Source organism: Mus musculus, chromosome 10, assembly GCF_000001635.26.
Source record: "Mus musculus strain C57BL/6J chromosome 10, GRCm38.p6 C57BL/6J".
NCBI classification, from domain to species: Eukaryota; Metazoa; Chordata; class Mammalia; order Rodentia; family Muridae; genus Mus; species Mus musculus.
This window is the reverse complement of record NC_000076.6, coordinates 24,899,167-24,915,029: the sequence shown is the minus strand read 5'-3', so window position 1 is coordinate 24,915,029 and position 15,863 is coordinate 24,899,167. Positions and strand designations below refer to the sequence as shown.

The window sequence follows — 15,863 nt, the reverse complement described above, 5'->3', positions numbered from 1 at the left end:
CAAGCTCACTGGTACTAGACCACCCTTTTTTTTAATGAAGCAAACATAACACTGATTTTTTTTTTTAAAAAAGCATGACTGTTGTGCAGGTATCCACAAAGAAGGGATTCACAAACATCTATGCAGGAACTAGAGGAATTAAAGAAGAGCTACTGATATACATTGAAGTCCACCTAATGTTACCTAGGCTTAGAGAAGCCCGGCCTCTCATCTGCAGCATCCCTCATTAGCTAAAACCCTTATGCATCCTAAAAGTCACCTTGGCTCTGTAATGAGACAAGCAAAATGGGAACTACAAATTCGGATGAATTGTAATTATCAGAACACATGCAGTTATGTGTGCTCGCCCTCACCTGAACTTTCCAGCAAAGGCAGGGAACTCGGGAATGTAAATTGGCTCCACAAAGGGATTTTTATTGTTTTAAAAATTAATGCATGTTAGTAAGGCTTGACCGTCAAGACTTTTCACATGCAGTCCTAGTGTATGAGCCTAATTACTGCCTCTATGGTGTTTAAGATAAATATTACTGAGTTAATTGCACAAAATAGCGATGTACCTTTAAAGTACCTTGTACAATACAGTGGCCACATGTAGTTATTTACATTAAAGCTTAATCAAAATTTAAAATTCAGTTCCAAATGTTAAATCTTCAATAGCCACATGCAGCTATTAACTGCTGTGCTGCAGGGAGCTCTGGTCCTGCCTTCATGCTGGGTGGAGCCCGTGAGGCATGAGAACAAGCGCCTGACGCCACACTTTACAATTACTGCAGTCATTTTTTCCCCAAGTTATAAACCCGAGTTTCTGTCTTCTATTAATGTCTTTCATGAGTAACTCTAAAATTCTACTCAGAGAAAACTTTGAATTTTTTACAAATTTACTGGAATATATATGCTCTTGAGAAAGTTATAAGACTGCTTTTCATTCTTCTGTCCAATGTCAATATATATAACTATATGACATTTCCATTCACATACCGGTGTCCAATGTTCCCATTCTAGGATCTCAAGCAAAGAAATCTAGTCCTTGTGGCACAAAGAATATACTGAAGATTATGATAAGAATAACTTTGGGGTCATTCCTAAAGTTTCTGGAGAAGACTAAGACTATTTATTATTAGCCGAGAAACATTAGCGATACTGTGATATAATTTTAAGATAAGCATACATGGCATGTGAGGCTGAAGTGGCCGCAGGGCCTCAGAGGAACACACTCACAGTGCAGATCTGAGAAGTGGCTGGCTGGATTCACCATTATAGTTTTTTACAGAGAATAATTCGGGGTTGCAGGGTGGTGATGCTAACACCTGTAGTGCAGACACTAAGGCAGTCTCCAGGCTGTAGGAGATCATAGTAGCTCTTTAAAGAAACAGTTTATTTGTTCAACTTTGCTGGCTTTAGAATTTTTAAGTGCCATTTCCCTTCAAATTAGCACCTCAAAATCAAGCCTTAAAGAACTAAAATATGTACATTTAAAATTTGTGAAGTTAGGAAAATTCTGAGACTTGAAGACTCAGGTGAGCATGGCCCCAGAGAGGCGAATGATTCAGTTACAAAGCAGTCAGGCAATCAGACGTCTGAGCACGGCTTTATTTCATTTCTAACTTTCTGATGGTTTCATTTCATACAGAGAGCTCAGAGCGAAGCAAAACTCCCATAACCTACGTTGGTAGAAACTTGGCATCCCTTACTTGGAACCACTTGGAAATTTAAAATTTACAATAAAAATTTTATAGGCAATTAAAAAAAACCAAAGACAAGAGTATGAAACGTCCTTTGTTCCAAGTGAAGTACAAGGCCCTTTATTAATAAAAAGGCTCTATTTGGAAGGACATTTATGTACAAAAGGGTTTGTAATGGCCATTTCACATGTGTCGCATCTTCAAGGTAAGGTATACAAGATGTAAAGATGTTACTTACAATAATTTAAAAATGGCTAAGACAGGAAGTCTGAGAGTGCCTAGTAAAAGCCACTTGAGTATAGAAACGCCCACATTCCTAGGGATTTGAATAAAGTGATATGAATATGAACAACATGTAACTTACTTATCTCTTAGAGACAAAACATAGACAAGGAGAGGGATTCAGTATTTGAATCAGAATAAACCAATCTGAACATGGTGGCTGCTCTCGTTTTACTAGCACGGTGTTCAGATTTAGACGTGAGTCCACTCCTCTGCATCAGTCACAGTGCCTCTGGCTTCACTGAGTCACCGGCAGAGATGCTGGCACCTGGTTAGACTGAGGTGCTGGAGACCCGCTGTTGAGGGCCTGGGGTGGCACTGCCGGCTCCATCTTGCTAATGTGCGTGATGAATCGAAGACGAAGCTTTAAAGCCGGCTTTAAATTACAGATAATCTTCTCTACCTAAGAAGCGAGAGCACAATTACGGAAAAGCAGAGTCCACATTTACGGAGTGACATCAGCTGTCAACAGTACGCCACAGTGGGGAGCTGGCACACAATTCTTTTCTTACACAGGCAAGCACATGTGTACTCCCACACACATTGTGTATATACATTCTGTGTGTACGTGCCTGTCTCTGTCTACACATGCACTTCAAGAACTTATGACCCATCTACCTGCTTAGCTACCCTGCTATCCACAACTACAATTGCTCCCATGAGGAGATGGACATCTACCAACTTGGTCATCCTTCTGAGCCAATCTGAATGCAATGTTAGCAGAAGCAGAAAGCATTTGCAATAGTTCTCCCCAAAGCTGTCTTCTTGATTTTACAGTTGGACTCGTCATACTGTTAGACCCGAGCAGCAGGAATGTCTGCAGGGCCAGCACTCAGAACACGATAAGGAGACAGACGCACCAGCGTCCTGGCTTTCTCAGCTCTAATGCTCTTTGATCTCAGGGGAAGGACTGGAATGTCAGCAACGTTTCTTTTTGTTTTATTCCTATGTCAAAGTTTAGGTCCAAATACAAAGAATACATTTTGGGTTTAAAAATCTTCATCAGTGGGTTGAAGGGACAGATCAGCGGTTAAGAGCACTGACTACTCTTCTGGAGGTCCTGAGTTCAAATCCCAGCAACCACATGGTGGCTCACAACCATCTATAATGAGATCTGACGCCCTCTTCTGGTGTGTCTGAAGACAGATACAGTGTACCCATATACATATAATAAATAAATCTTTTTAAAAAAAAAATCTTCATCAGTTCTGCCCATTTTTATGTGTGGTAACAGAAACAAAAAGAAAAGCTTTCAGGAGGGGAAGTGTTAAGTCTGACACTGCTGTGAAGGTGTGAAGGAGCTTGGTCTTCCTGTCATCAGCTCCATACGCCAGTATCCATGCTGACACAGCAATTAAGTTTCTATGATGGAGCGGTGAATATGGTTAAAGAGCACACGCCAGTGTGGAAACGTTACAATGAAGCCCACTGTTCAGTGCTGTTCAGACAGAAATCCAACCTGGCAGAGAGGAAACAGCGGCCAGGCACCGAGGAGAGAGGCTCACTGCAGCCATGTGCCTTACTGACACCCCCAGAACAGCTCACAGCTTCCTACACATGCAACACACACTAAGGTCTTCCCACTTCCTGCCACTTGTAGTAGGAAATGCCTCTTCCTGATTTAGGGTGCATCCCTTCAGTTTCGCAACGGGGCTTGCTGTGTCACATGACAGAACAAATCTGACGCCTGGGAAGAAAACCTTCTGAGCAGTGGCGATGAGGACATCTTCCTGGGACTCTGTTCTTCAGGCTAAGAACCCTCACGCTCTTCAGAAACTCTCAGTAGCCTGCCTCTTGAGTAGCATGGCGTGACTTGTACTTGCACCACTGTGTGTTCAACATCCCATAATGTGCCCTAGCCAATGGGGTGGGGGGGGGAGCCTCCTTCCCTGAGAGGTCTTCCTAGCCATACCACCAGCTTTCCCAGGGGAGCAGACTATTCAAAGAGGCGCCTACTCACTGATGCCTTAGGGGGTTTTCTGATGTTCTGTTTCAAACACCACAGGGAAAGCTAAGAGATCGTTTCTTTATCACTGTATCTAGAATTATGTTCTCCTGTGGCCTTAAGAGGTTAGATACTAGACACTTTACAAACAAAACAAAACAAAACAAAGCCAAAAACCCCAAACAAAAATGTTTATCACCATGTATTAAGTTTGCTAGGTTAAAACATCACTAAAAAGTAAAAAGACGAACTTACTTGCTCTTTCACACTGTCACCAGTAAACATATACTTCATATGATACAGGAAGTCGCAGATGGGGTCCATGTAATTTAAGTGCGTGCTGCACTGGTCTACATTCAACAGCATGTCATAAAATGCCACGCCAATCTATCGGGCAGATAAGGTTATTTAAGTGACTACATGATCAAATCATTCAACCCAACCTGCCCAGTCTCCCACACTGACACGGGATGGCACTTGTGCAGAGGGACAGTCACAGCCCATGCATCGCTATGCACATAGGACACAGTCTGCACTCAGAGTGGGATCACAGAGCTATGCAATGGCCTAACTAGAATCCCTCTCCACAGCCAAGTCTCTCTTGGTAAGATACAAGATCCCCTTCCAGACATCACCTCACAGTAACTCACTCCAGGGGTGCTTAGGTTTAGTGCACCTCCGAGCTCCGTCTGCTAGCTAGTTAACAGAAATAAAGACTTGTCTTCTAGTTTATTCTCTGTGTGTGTGTGGACCATGTGCATGCCCAGTTCCCAAGATGCCACAAGAGAAAACCTGGAGGCCCTGAAGCTGCAATTATAGGTGATTGTGACCTGCCATGTAGTCGCTGGGAACTAAGTCCAGATCCTTGGCAAGAGCAGCCAGTGCTTTTAACCACTGAGTCATCTCTCCAGCCCTGTTCTACTGTTGCCCATTTTCTTAGAAATGCTTGCCTTCCTCCAGCCCCCTTACTGTAATTTCCCACACACACTTCTGTGCCCACAACCCTGCCTACCTCCTTGAGCACAGCTACTTTCCCCTGCGTCTCAAGCTCAGCGCATCATACACTAAACTCCCTGCAGGCACACGGAGCCCCCAAGTGGATCCCAGCCCCCACAAAACACACCTTACAACTTCCGGCTGACCGAAAACACTTGTCGAGAAACAGCTCTTTGCGACTTGCACTAAGGCAGATGACACCTTACCTCAATCATGCACCGGGTTCTCTCCTGTTGGAACCTCTGTAGAAATGGCCCCACAAGATGGTACACGTAGAGCAACTGGAACTCAGTCTTCACCACCGGGAGAAGCGCCTCAGTGAGAAACCTGAGGGTCAGAGATAAAACCTACATGAAGTCCGAGCCGCCCAATCCTCTGAATGTCAGCACACTGCTCGCAAGTGTGTAAGAAGACGGGAAGCGCTGCTTTACCTGTGACTTTGGTAACAATATTCTTTCCCTCTGGGTACATGTATGTGGGTGCAGTGTGCATGTCTGGCACACAGGCCTGTGTGTGCGGAGGACCTGTCCAGTGGCCCTGGAGCCGGGCTGGCACCCAGCAATCCGACTGTCTCCACTCCTCCCCACAGTACTGAGGTTGCAGGTGAGGTGCAGCCATGTCTGACTTTCTATGTGCGCTCCTGGGATTTGAACTGAGGTCTTCACGTCCACACAGCACACTCTGTCCATCTTTGAGGCACACTCTCTTTGTGTCTGATGGCACACATTCTCTGTCCATCTGCACAGCACACTCTCTGTCCAAGCATCTCCCTCTCCTGGTAACAATGGTACCCTGTAGATCTTGCATATCTCACCTGGTCTCATTTTCAACTGACTGATCACTGAAATAAATTACTTCGGACTTAAAAGTAATTCCTATATAAAGTACAGGTGTTAAATGACAGGTGACTTACCTAAATGGAAAAGAGAATTTACGGAAATGCCATTCTCATGAAATTTAGATCTAATTGACAGCTTTTTACAGTCAACAAAAGTAATGTGCAAATAGATGAAGTCCAGTTTTCAGTTCAAAAGGCCATTTCTGTGATACACTCTGGGGCAGAGATCTGAGTAAGCCTCCCAAAAGTACAGTGGAAAAATGAGCTATCACTATTTGCATACCTAAGAAATTAAGCAATTCTGAAATAAGAGGCTTCTGACTAACCAGGGCCCCCGCTGTCTGAAACGCACTCTGCAGTCCTCATGAGTGAGAGCCACTTCCTTGTAAGTCAGACTTAGGAACTGGGATGCCCAATCTCGTTAGGGAACCCTGCTTACTTTGGGATAAGCGAGAGCTGCCCGATGCTGGAGTGGTGCCACACGGCATGGGCTAGAGCTAACGTATAGCTGCAGCTCATCTCCGAGTAGGACTGGTGACAAGCGGTGAAGTCGAAGAGGCGGAACGGGTAACCGACCCACTCTGTCTCTGACGTCAGGCTAGAACTGCTGATCACATTCACAATTCGGTCATGAAGCACAATCCAGTACGGCTCCTTTAAATCAGAAAAGTCTGCTTAAAAAGATACCACGTACCCAGCAATGGACCTCAAAGCCTATCTGCCGCCCCGCTGCTCTTGCATCCACTGAAGTTTTCCACTTGTCTGGCTTGTGTGTGCAATGGACAGCATGTTTACTGGCCCAAACCAGACCAGACTATGAGACGGAAATGAAGAATGGATGGGGAAGCTGCTACTGGCAGAGATAGATATGTCTAGCAGATACATTCATAAGTGACAGGGAACAGCAAAAGGACAGTGACAGTGACTGTAACTATGTGTATGTGTTGACACGGTCTCATGAAGCCCAGGCTAGTCTCAAACTGGTGATGTAGCTGAAGACGAATTAGAAGCTTCAATCTTCCTGTCGCTACCTCCCAAGGGCTGGGATTATGGGTGTGTTCTGTGCACTCACAGCCAGGGCTCTGCGCACGCTAGCAGGCACTCTACTGACTGAGCTGCATCTCCAGCCTCGCTGGAACTTTTTAAAAAGCAATGGTATGAAAGACTGAAGAAGGAGCCGGTTCATTAACTGGCATGAGCTTCCTGGGCAAGCTTACTCTGTATGCATTTCTCTGGTTGACACTGCATCATTACGTACAACCCACAGTTAGCAACTCACTGGGAGGGCCGTGATGATCAGACCAATTGCATTCATCCACGCTGTAATGTTCTCCCTTGGCACTAAGGGCTGGCTGCAAGAGGACAGGAAAAAAAAAAGGTGACATTTTGAAAACATTCTCTACACTTGACTAAGGATCTTGTTTTGTATGGATGACTCACCAATCAACTCCAAATAATAATGTTATTTTTTTTGAGAAAAAAAATATACACAAAATAAATCCTTTGTTTGCGTGTCCTTTAACAACAGTCTTAAGGCTGAAAAACGATTGGACTTTATACCTGCTCCCTACTTTCTGCTGATCTTTTAAGAGGACATGTTTGGAGTGGAGGATGCACCTGGGGACTTACCCTCTATCTAGCACTTGCTGAGGAGACGCTCTAACAAGCTCTACCCCTGCTCCTGCTCATCTGTACAGAGACTTACAGTGACAAGCTAACATTATGACTCACTTCATCATCAAGCAGGTTAGAGGTAGAATGTGAGCAAACCTTGGTCTAGTGAATGTGACCACTGGTCATTCTCTTATCCCTGCACCTCAGCAGTGAGAGTGGGACGAGAAGACTGTTACCCACAGCGCTCACTTTGGGGCACAGGTCTGCCTGACAGCAACCCCGGCAGAAGTAAACAGACTCCAACTCCAGGACAAAGGACACAGACCTTTTCAGGACGACATTGAGAAGGGCATTCCCCACATCTTTGCCTGGAACCGCCAAGGCCATGAGTTCCACACACGTCACATGCAGAGCGTGGGCAGCGGGGTTGGGAAACTCATTGAATCTCCAGTCACAGTTTGGGAAGGGTCCTGGAGACTTGCCCGCCATGGGTGCAAAAGATTAAGGCAATAACAATTTGACTATTCTAAGATGAATGGTTCACACTTACATAATACAGTGTTTACAGGTTTCATAAAGTTCCAGACATAAGCATCTCATTTGATTATCAACTGATCTGATTATAGGCTGTCAAGAAGTGATTTAACTGAAATTAAAATATAAAAGGATAAACAATAAATACAAAGCAAACATGAGATAAGCTATCATGAGATAAGTGTTGCGTGACTTAAGCACACTGAGCAATACCCACGAAACAAGTGGTTGTACTTACACATGGACTCTCAGAACAGATGCTATACCAGGAGGAGACAGAACAATGTGGCCTCAGGCCTCTTTATCCGATTTCTTTTATAGTCGCAGGGCAATTTCATGTAAACATTTCTTTAAAAATGAGTAAGTCTGCTACCACAGGAAATACATTCTTTTATTTAGGCATGGTATACAGACATGTTATGTAGACTGCTGATAACTGTACACATGAAATCAAACTCAAGAAATAAAAACATACATAAAAAATAAAAAGCAAAAGCTAGCCGGGCAGTAGTGGCACACACCTTTAATCCCAGCATTTGGGAGGCAGAGGCAGGCAGATTTCTGAGTTTTGAGGCCAGCCTGGTCTACAGAGTGAGTTTCAGGACAGCCAGGGCTACACACAGAGAAACCCTGTCTCGAAACAAACAAACAAACAAAAAATTTGAGTCGCAACAGAGAAAACTCCTATACGTCTGGTATGATGATGCAATTTAAAGTTTCAAAACTTTTACACAGATAAAATAATCATAAAGGCCACTTTTAATCCCATCATATGGGAGGAAGATCTGTGAGTCTAAGGCCAGCCTGGCCTATACAGCAAGTTCTGGGCCAGTTATGACTCCACAGTTAGCCTGCCACTGGAGGCCTGAGGGTGAGTATAGCATGCGCTCACAGCCTCAGTTCCTGAGGAGCTGAGGCAGAGGACTGTCCAAGGCAATGAGGCTAAGGTTGGCCTAAGCAACTCAAAATTAAAAATGAGGTTTTGAAATACAAAGAACATTACCTTAAAAACCGCTCTTACAAGCTAAAATACTGCTATTTATGGAGAGTCTGGAAGAAACATGACAGAAGAAAGGATATTGTCTACCAGTCGGCCAATCAGCTTGCAGTAGTAGGAGTCCTCCGGAACCCAGGGGTTGTCCTCCCGTGCATTCATAGCATGCTTCAGGTAGGTATCACTGAGACACCAGCCCTGTGGCCGGTTATCTTTGAGGGAGCCAATGATTGCATGGACAAGTTTTCGTTTGAGATGGTCACGGTTTCTCAGGCACATTTCATAATAGTGCAAAGTATTATACAGATAAGTCACTGGCCGGTCTGTCAAGAAGAAAACAGCTCAGCGTGTTTATCAGGTTACTGATAAGTATGAAAGCGAATCCCGTGCTTCCATGACTACCTAAACACAGCTCAGAGAACTGACATTACTTCACACGCTGGACCATCACACACAGGGAGCACTTTAATCCTAAATCAGGCAGAAGATTCCTAACAACACACATAATTTGTGGTTGTCCTGAGCAGACACTTTTACTTCTGTACATTTACTGCACAAAAACGATGGAAAGCAGCAAATGTCAAGTACAGTCACAAACAAAGGGCTGAGAAATTATCACAGAGAGGTAGAGGTCTTCACATACTGACGTTAATAACCAACCTCAGCACAGCAGATGGGAGAAAGAACCAGGTGCAGAATGCTGCAATGTATTTTTAACCAAACAAAAGAAGGCAAAGAGTGAGAACCCAGAGTGGCACCTGACGGCCACCCAGGCAACTGTCACAGTGGCATCTAAGGAAGGTCACCCAGACAACTGTCATAGTGCCGGCTCAGACACTATGGCCAGCTGCACACACAGTGGGACTTGTCACTGCACACCCATTGGAGACAGTGTTCCCATGTCACCTAATCCAGAGCACTACTTTTAAAGGCATCCATTCTCCCTTGAGCCTGACACTTACTCTGTTCAGTAATATACTTCTGCTTTCACATTTTTGTCATGGGCTGTATCATGCTCTAGTTTCCAGTCTTAAGACCAGAGTTTCAATGGTCTTCTAAGTAAACACAGCCCAGCAAAATCGTGTTCCTGGTTCCGGTGTATCCACTGCATGGCCCACGGCTTTTTGAGAGGCTGTGGTGTAGTTCTGAGATGGGCTGTGAGCCACACCTAACCTCATCATTCTAAAACAATGACTCCCACCCACCCATCTTACTCCGTGACTTCCAGAACCACCATCTTTAGGTTATAAAACTGAAACTGGCATTTAATGTGAGCCTGCAGTCAGGCGTGTTTTCCTTTCCTGGCCTTATTTTAAAACTCACAGGTAAACATTCTTAATTCAGTTCAATAAAGCCATCTTCCTTCAAATAGGCCTTTATCTTCCACCACCGCAGTTTTCCCAAAAGACCCCATGACTCATGTATGCTTACGGCCCTCCTGCTCATACAAACTGTGCATAGCAAAAGTTCAAACTGCACCTCCCAGACCTCCTGACACCCACTTTCTTTATAGAGAAACCTCATGGCTCTGTGCTGTGCATCTTGTGACACCTGTATGACTTCACCCTGCAGTGCTTCAAACCTGCAGAACCACTTTTACTACATGGCGTGCTCAGCCTATCTGTTCATAAAGGTGTCAGATGGAATTACAAGCTGAACAAACTCACCATGGAATTTATATAAGCCCCCTAGGTGATCCAGGAGAGTCTCTAGTGATTTGGACACTGGAAGCAACTCTAAAAACCTGTGGATTACTATATCAAATACTGGAAGGAACCGGAGACACACATTTCCAAAGTAGATGGGCAGATAAGGGGACTGGATTGGTACAGGAGGGTCAACCTGCTCTGCCAGGCCTTCAAAATACAGCTTCTCGGGATATTTCTGTAGGTGAGGAGACAGACATGTGTTAGAGTAGCTCCAAAAAAGCGAGCACAAAAGAGCTACAAAAAAAAAAAAAAAAAAAAAAAAAAAAGAAAGGAAGGAAGGAAGGAAAGAAGGAAGGAAGGAAGGGAGAGAGAAAGAAGAAATCTACAAAAAAATATTTTTTAAAGCACATGCCTCCTTAAATCAGCAACACCCCAGCTCCCCAAAAGTCATGCAATACTAATTTTATTACTGCTATCTTCATTTGATTCAGAATCATGCCGACTTGAAGTACAGTTACATTTTACTCTTATTCATTAGCATAGCCTACAGCTAACTCGCTGTGGGTCTGTACAGAGGCCATAAAGGAAACCACAGGCCCACAATGCAAACAGCCCAATCAATTGAACAGCCATCCCCGCTGCTGCTCTCTCTCAGAGTGGGTACCTTGTGGTAGCTCATGTGCTTGGTGTGCCAGTCACTCTGGAGCCAGTGCTCTGGGGAATTCTCCTTCACAAAGTCACTTACTCGGTTTCTGAAGTCATTTGGTTTGAGCAACAGCAACTGAATTATGAAATAACAAACCTGGGCTTCATTTCCTTCATGACTACGCATAGCCTTTGGAAATAAACAGAAAAATTAAGAGAACTAGTCGTATCTGCATAAAATTATATTATTACAATTTCCTTAGATGTCTAGTCTACCCCAAACCAATCTTTCATCGCTCCTAAAGATGATTTGACCCTTTTGGCCTATTTGTGGTTCACTACTCCTCCTGCTAGGAATGTTTACCTTAAGGTAAAGCTTTCTTTGATGATGTCACGTGACGGCCTGTTTTCTGATGCTCTTTCCCCGCATCACTGCATTACCTTTGCCAGGTACACTGTCTTAGTCCCCCTACTACACTACAACTACCTGTACGTTTATGCTTCACAGAGAAGAGGTCAGTATTAATGAACGAAGTCACTACAAGTACAACCAGAATGCCCTGGCTGGCCTTGGGCTCTCAATGTGGACCAGCCTGGCCTTGAACTTAGGACAATCCCCCTGCATCTGCTGGGATTACAGGGATATGCCAACATACCCAAACACTAATAATTTTTTAAAAGTATTTAATTTCCTAGTGTAATTCAGTCTTTTCGTAAAACTTGGCTTGAAGGGTTGAAGTGTTTGCAGGCTCAGAGTCTGGAGCGCTGGCTGCTCTTGCAGGTGATGTGGGTTTGATTCTCAGCACGACAGGGCTCCTCAGAACTCTCTGTATCTCAAGTTCTAGATGGTCTGACACCCTCTGCTGGCCCCCAGACACACTGTCAACGTCACGTGCAAGCAAAACACTCATGCACATGAAAACAAAACAAACCCTAAAACAAACAGACGAACAGACGAACCAGCTACCTTTGAGATACACTAACAGGCAGAAGCCAAGGGAACACGTGGAGGATGCTGGGTACACACAACAGTCAGACTCCTGACGACTGAAGGGAATGATTACATCAGCTAGCAAAGACAAGCAATAGCTTTTCACTATTTCCTGACCTGCAGCCTCTGAGAATAAACCATTTGTATTTCAAAGCATAACAAGACCAGAAAAATCTATTTACTTTTGTATCTTCTGTGAATATAATACTAATCACTGAAAATGCACTGAAAAAGGGAATCCAGAAAGTCCTTCTTCTTTAAGGAAGCTTAAGCACAGCATAAGTCGGTGAAATTCTCTGAGGCCAAACAGAGGAAGTCAGCACGCGGCCTCCCACTCACACAATCCCATCACTGCATGGTAAAAAGGCTTAGAAACGTATTCTTACCAGGCAGAGAATGAGTCTGTCCAGCGTGACAATGTTGTACTTCCACACCATGTCGTTGAGAATTTCAATGCACTTATTGAGTTGCTGACCTCCTGCTGACGTAGAGAACTCATACACCAGGAAATCTGCAAATGTTCTCACATGGGCCACCAGGGCCCTGGCCCCAATCCTCTCCAGGACCCTACAAGGCAAAGAGTGAGAACTGAGCTCTGGCATGGACAACGCTGACTGCCAAGCAGACTGAAACCCGGGGCTTCTGGCTTACTTGTAGCCGATCTGACTAATATGATCCGTCTCCAGGAGCATCTTCCAGAGGAGACAGAGGAAGAGTGGAGGGAAGCCCTGCACAGAGAACTGGGTGATGATCTCGTTTTCATCAGTCATTGACTTCCACTTCCTGTACTCTTCTTCCACATTCTTCTTCAGATTAAAACGGCTTTCCTGGGGCACGTTATTTTGCTTGAAGAAAGCCTAAAAGGAAGATTCGAAGTTCATGTCACTGGATACAGAAAAAAGGAACACTGGACAATCGGAGGCGAGGAACTTGGTGTGCATTTGGTTCTGGCAGAACAAATACCTCCTTCTGTGTTTATGTGTCTTATAAAACTAAGTGTCCTTGAGTCAGGCAGTAATGAAAGCCTGAATGTGGGCTGGCGAGATGGCTGAGTGGTTAAGAGCGCCGACTGCTCTTCCAAAGGTCCTGAGTTCAAATCCCAGCAACCACATGGTGGCTCACAACCATCTGTAACAAAAATCTGATGCCCTCTTCTGGAGTGTCTGAAGATAGCTACAGTGTGCTTACATATAATAAATAAATAAATAAATATTAAAAAAAAAGAAAGAAAGAAAGCCTGAACGTTACAGGCTGGCCTAGCAACTCTAAGTTCCTTTTTTCTAAGTCCTAAACAGAAATTCTAAGCAAGTTTAAATTCAAAGTCTCTTCAATCATTTTATGCTAATCTTTGAGAGAAGGAAGAGAGGAAGGAAAAGAAGTGTGAGGTTACATAGGTTATATATGCAGTGTCTCCACAAGGAGAATCGGCTATGGCAGGCCAGTGGCTCGGATTCTGGTCCCTGAGGCGCACGCTCAGCCAGTCTTCAGGCCCTGCCCAGATCTGCTCAGCCAGCAGCTCTGAGGCTGGGATCCAGAATCTGTGATCTGTGACAAGCGACACTTTAGCTTCACTCAAGTCCACCGTGCTGTGGACTTCTCTGAGCTTCTCTGAGCAGACAGACATACCAGGTTTGCCTTCCTCCTCCTTATGCAGCCACAGTTATAATTCTGTTGTACAGTTAAAAAAAATCAACACAGTCAAACGTAGCTCCTTTATGCTCTAAGGGGTTTCACTGAAGCTTATTCTCCTCCGTCTTAGTGTTAGGACACAAGTTTTCAGGTGTTGTGCTAACTCCTGTGAGATTCTAAAGGTGTTCATTTAGAAACTGAAGCCATCACAATTGCTTTCTCAGGAGCACATTTAATCCTCGAGAGGATGGGAAGGAATTCAAGAGACTTTGGAAGTAAGAAGAAGAATTTTCAAAAAGGAAACAGCCAATTTTCTTCAGCTATTACCAGGTCAAGCACTCCCTAGAAAGCCACAGTGACTGGAAGAAGAGATTACCATGTATTTAATACGTAATTCCGAACCAAATTACCTGCAGAGGGGCTGGAAAACAGCTAAGGGTATGTGAAGCCCAGTTATGAGGAGTAAAGTTCATGATGGTCTGAAGGATATCTTTACACCAAGTTCCCTGTATTGAATCAGATCCTGTAAAAAAATCTAAACAAACAGACAGGAGTCAGATCTCCATGACCCAAACTACGTACTGTCAAAGCAAGCCAAAGCACCCTGAGATGTCTCACTGAGATGTCTCAGTGCAGGACGCTCGCTCTCTGGGGACCTACATTGTACTTAGGATCTACACCTCTTACTTGGAGAATAACTAGGAGTGACCAGGACTTTTTGTGAGAAAATAGGAGCACCATTAGTGAAGAGACAACAAAGGACTTTAGAGTCCTTTTTATTTTTAATAGTCTTTCCTGGGCCAAGGGAATGGAACTGAAAAAGCAGATGTCGGACTACACACGCCCTGTCAAATGCAAATCTCTAAATCCAGATGTTTACTTACAGGAAATAACAGTTTACAACGCCGTAGCTGGAACTGGTAAATCTGGTATCTTCCCTTTCCTTTCTTAAACAAACACCTCTCAAAGTGTGGTCTGATGGTTTCTAGCAGTTGCAGGTGTCCTTTCCATCCTTCTTTTCATTTTTTGAGATAAGGTTTTGCAATAAAGTCTAGGTTTACCTCAACTGTGCAATCCTCCTGCCTCAAACTCTCCATGTGCTAAGATTACAAGCCTTTGCTGCTATAGCTAGTCCTACTGTCTTTTCAAGAATTTGATGTGTTCAGAGATACTCAGATAATAATTCTCGGCTATCCTTAGCATTTCTCAATGGTACAGTGAAATGCCTGGCTCTCTGCACACTTCAAAGAAGGCACCAGACTACACTATTATACACCACCTGATTTCAACAAGGACAAAAGGTACCCGTCTCAGTTAAGATCACGGCTAATGTCCTATAAATTAAAAATATTAAAGTTATCAGGAGGGACTTTGAATGTTACTACAAACAGAAGAAAAATTTTAAGCAGGTAAATTACCTTGCCTTGGACATTACTCAATGTACACATATGTGTGGAAATATCATGTGATATCCCATAAATAGTAAGATTCTTTTTATGTGTCAATTAAAAATGAATGAAAATACTGTCAATGATGCTGTACAAATGAGCACATACAGACCCACTCCCACTGTGTGTGGAATGTGCATGGTGTGCCACAGTGCAAGGAGTGTGAGGGAAATGACAGGACTCAGGTGCAACAGCTGCCTTTCTGCACAGAATTTCAATTTTAGGTAGAAGAATATCTGACAGAAAAGCCAGTAATTATGCAGATGTAAACATCTGGCAGACACTCTCTCAAAAATTAATTCACCCTGTTGTTTTAAGAGAAACGAAAGACAGAAGGACAGCGTCTTCTCCAGATGCTGAGGCTGATGTTTCAGGTGGAAATTAGAAACTGGAAAGGCTCCTGTCCACGAGTGTGAGTGTTTTCCCAGATGTAAAGATATTCTTACAAAATTTATAGTGGTATCAACACACACAATGTTATGGAATTATAATAAGGTGTGTTCACATTTGCTACAGGGAATGTTTTCCAAAGGACGAACTGATAAAAGACACATACATTAAAAATGTACTCAATCTAAAAAATAGGCCAGCGGACCATGGGGCAGCAAAGTGCGAA

The 15,863-nt window shown here is 43.8% G+C and overlaps 1 protein-coding gene and 1 non-coding gene across 3 annotated transcripts in view; both read right to left on the bottom strand.

The window, feature by feature from the left end:
• Positions 1–1,500: 1,500 nt before the first annotated feature.
• The window catches only part of Med23 (mediator complex subunit 23), a 43,544-nt gene continuing 29,181 nt past the window's right edge, over positions 1,501–15,863 (bottom strand). For both annotated transcript variants that reach the window (NM_001166416.1, NM_027347.3), the window contains 12 exons: positions 14,210–14,334; positions 12,822–13,027; positions 12,557–12,737; positions 11,199–11,369; positions 10,553–10,769; positions 8,972–9,208; positions 7,683–7,848; positions 7,023–7,095; positions 6,183–6,397; positions 5,112–5,232; positions 4,165–4,296; positions 1,501–2,367 (listed from right to left, as the gene is read on the bottom strand). In NM_001166416.1, coding sequence (NP_001159888.1) covers positions 2,203–2,367; positions 4,165–4,296; positions 5,112–5,232; positions 6,183–6,397; positions 7,023–7,095; positions 7,683–7,848; positions 8,972–9,208; positions 10,553–10,769; positions 11,199–11,369; positions 12,557–12,737; positions 12,822–13,027; positions 14,210–14,334 — 2,009 coding nt within the window. In that variant the 3' untranslated portion in view covers positions 1,501–2,202. The remainder of the gene's footprint in view (positions 2,368–4,164; positions 4,297–5,111; positions 5,233–6,182; positions 6,398–7,022; positions 7,096–7,682; positions 7,849–8,971; positions 9,209–10,552; positions 10,770–11,198; positions 11,370–12,556; positions 12,738–12,821; positions 13,028–14,209; positions 14,335–15,863) is intronic.
• On the bottom strand, positions 4,297–4,366 carry Mir6905 (microRNA 6905). The gene has a single exon (NR_105870.1). It is a non-coding gene; the product is annotated as a microRNA 6905 (primary transcript).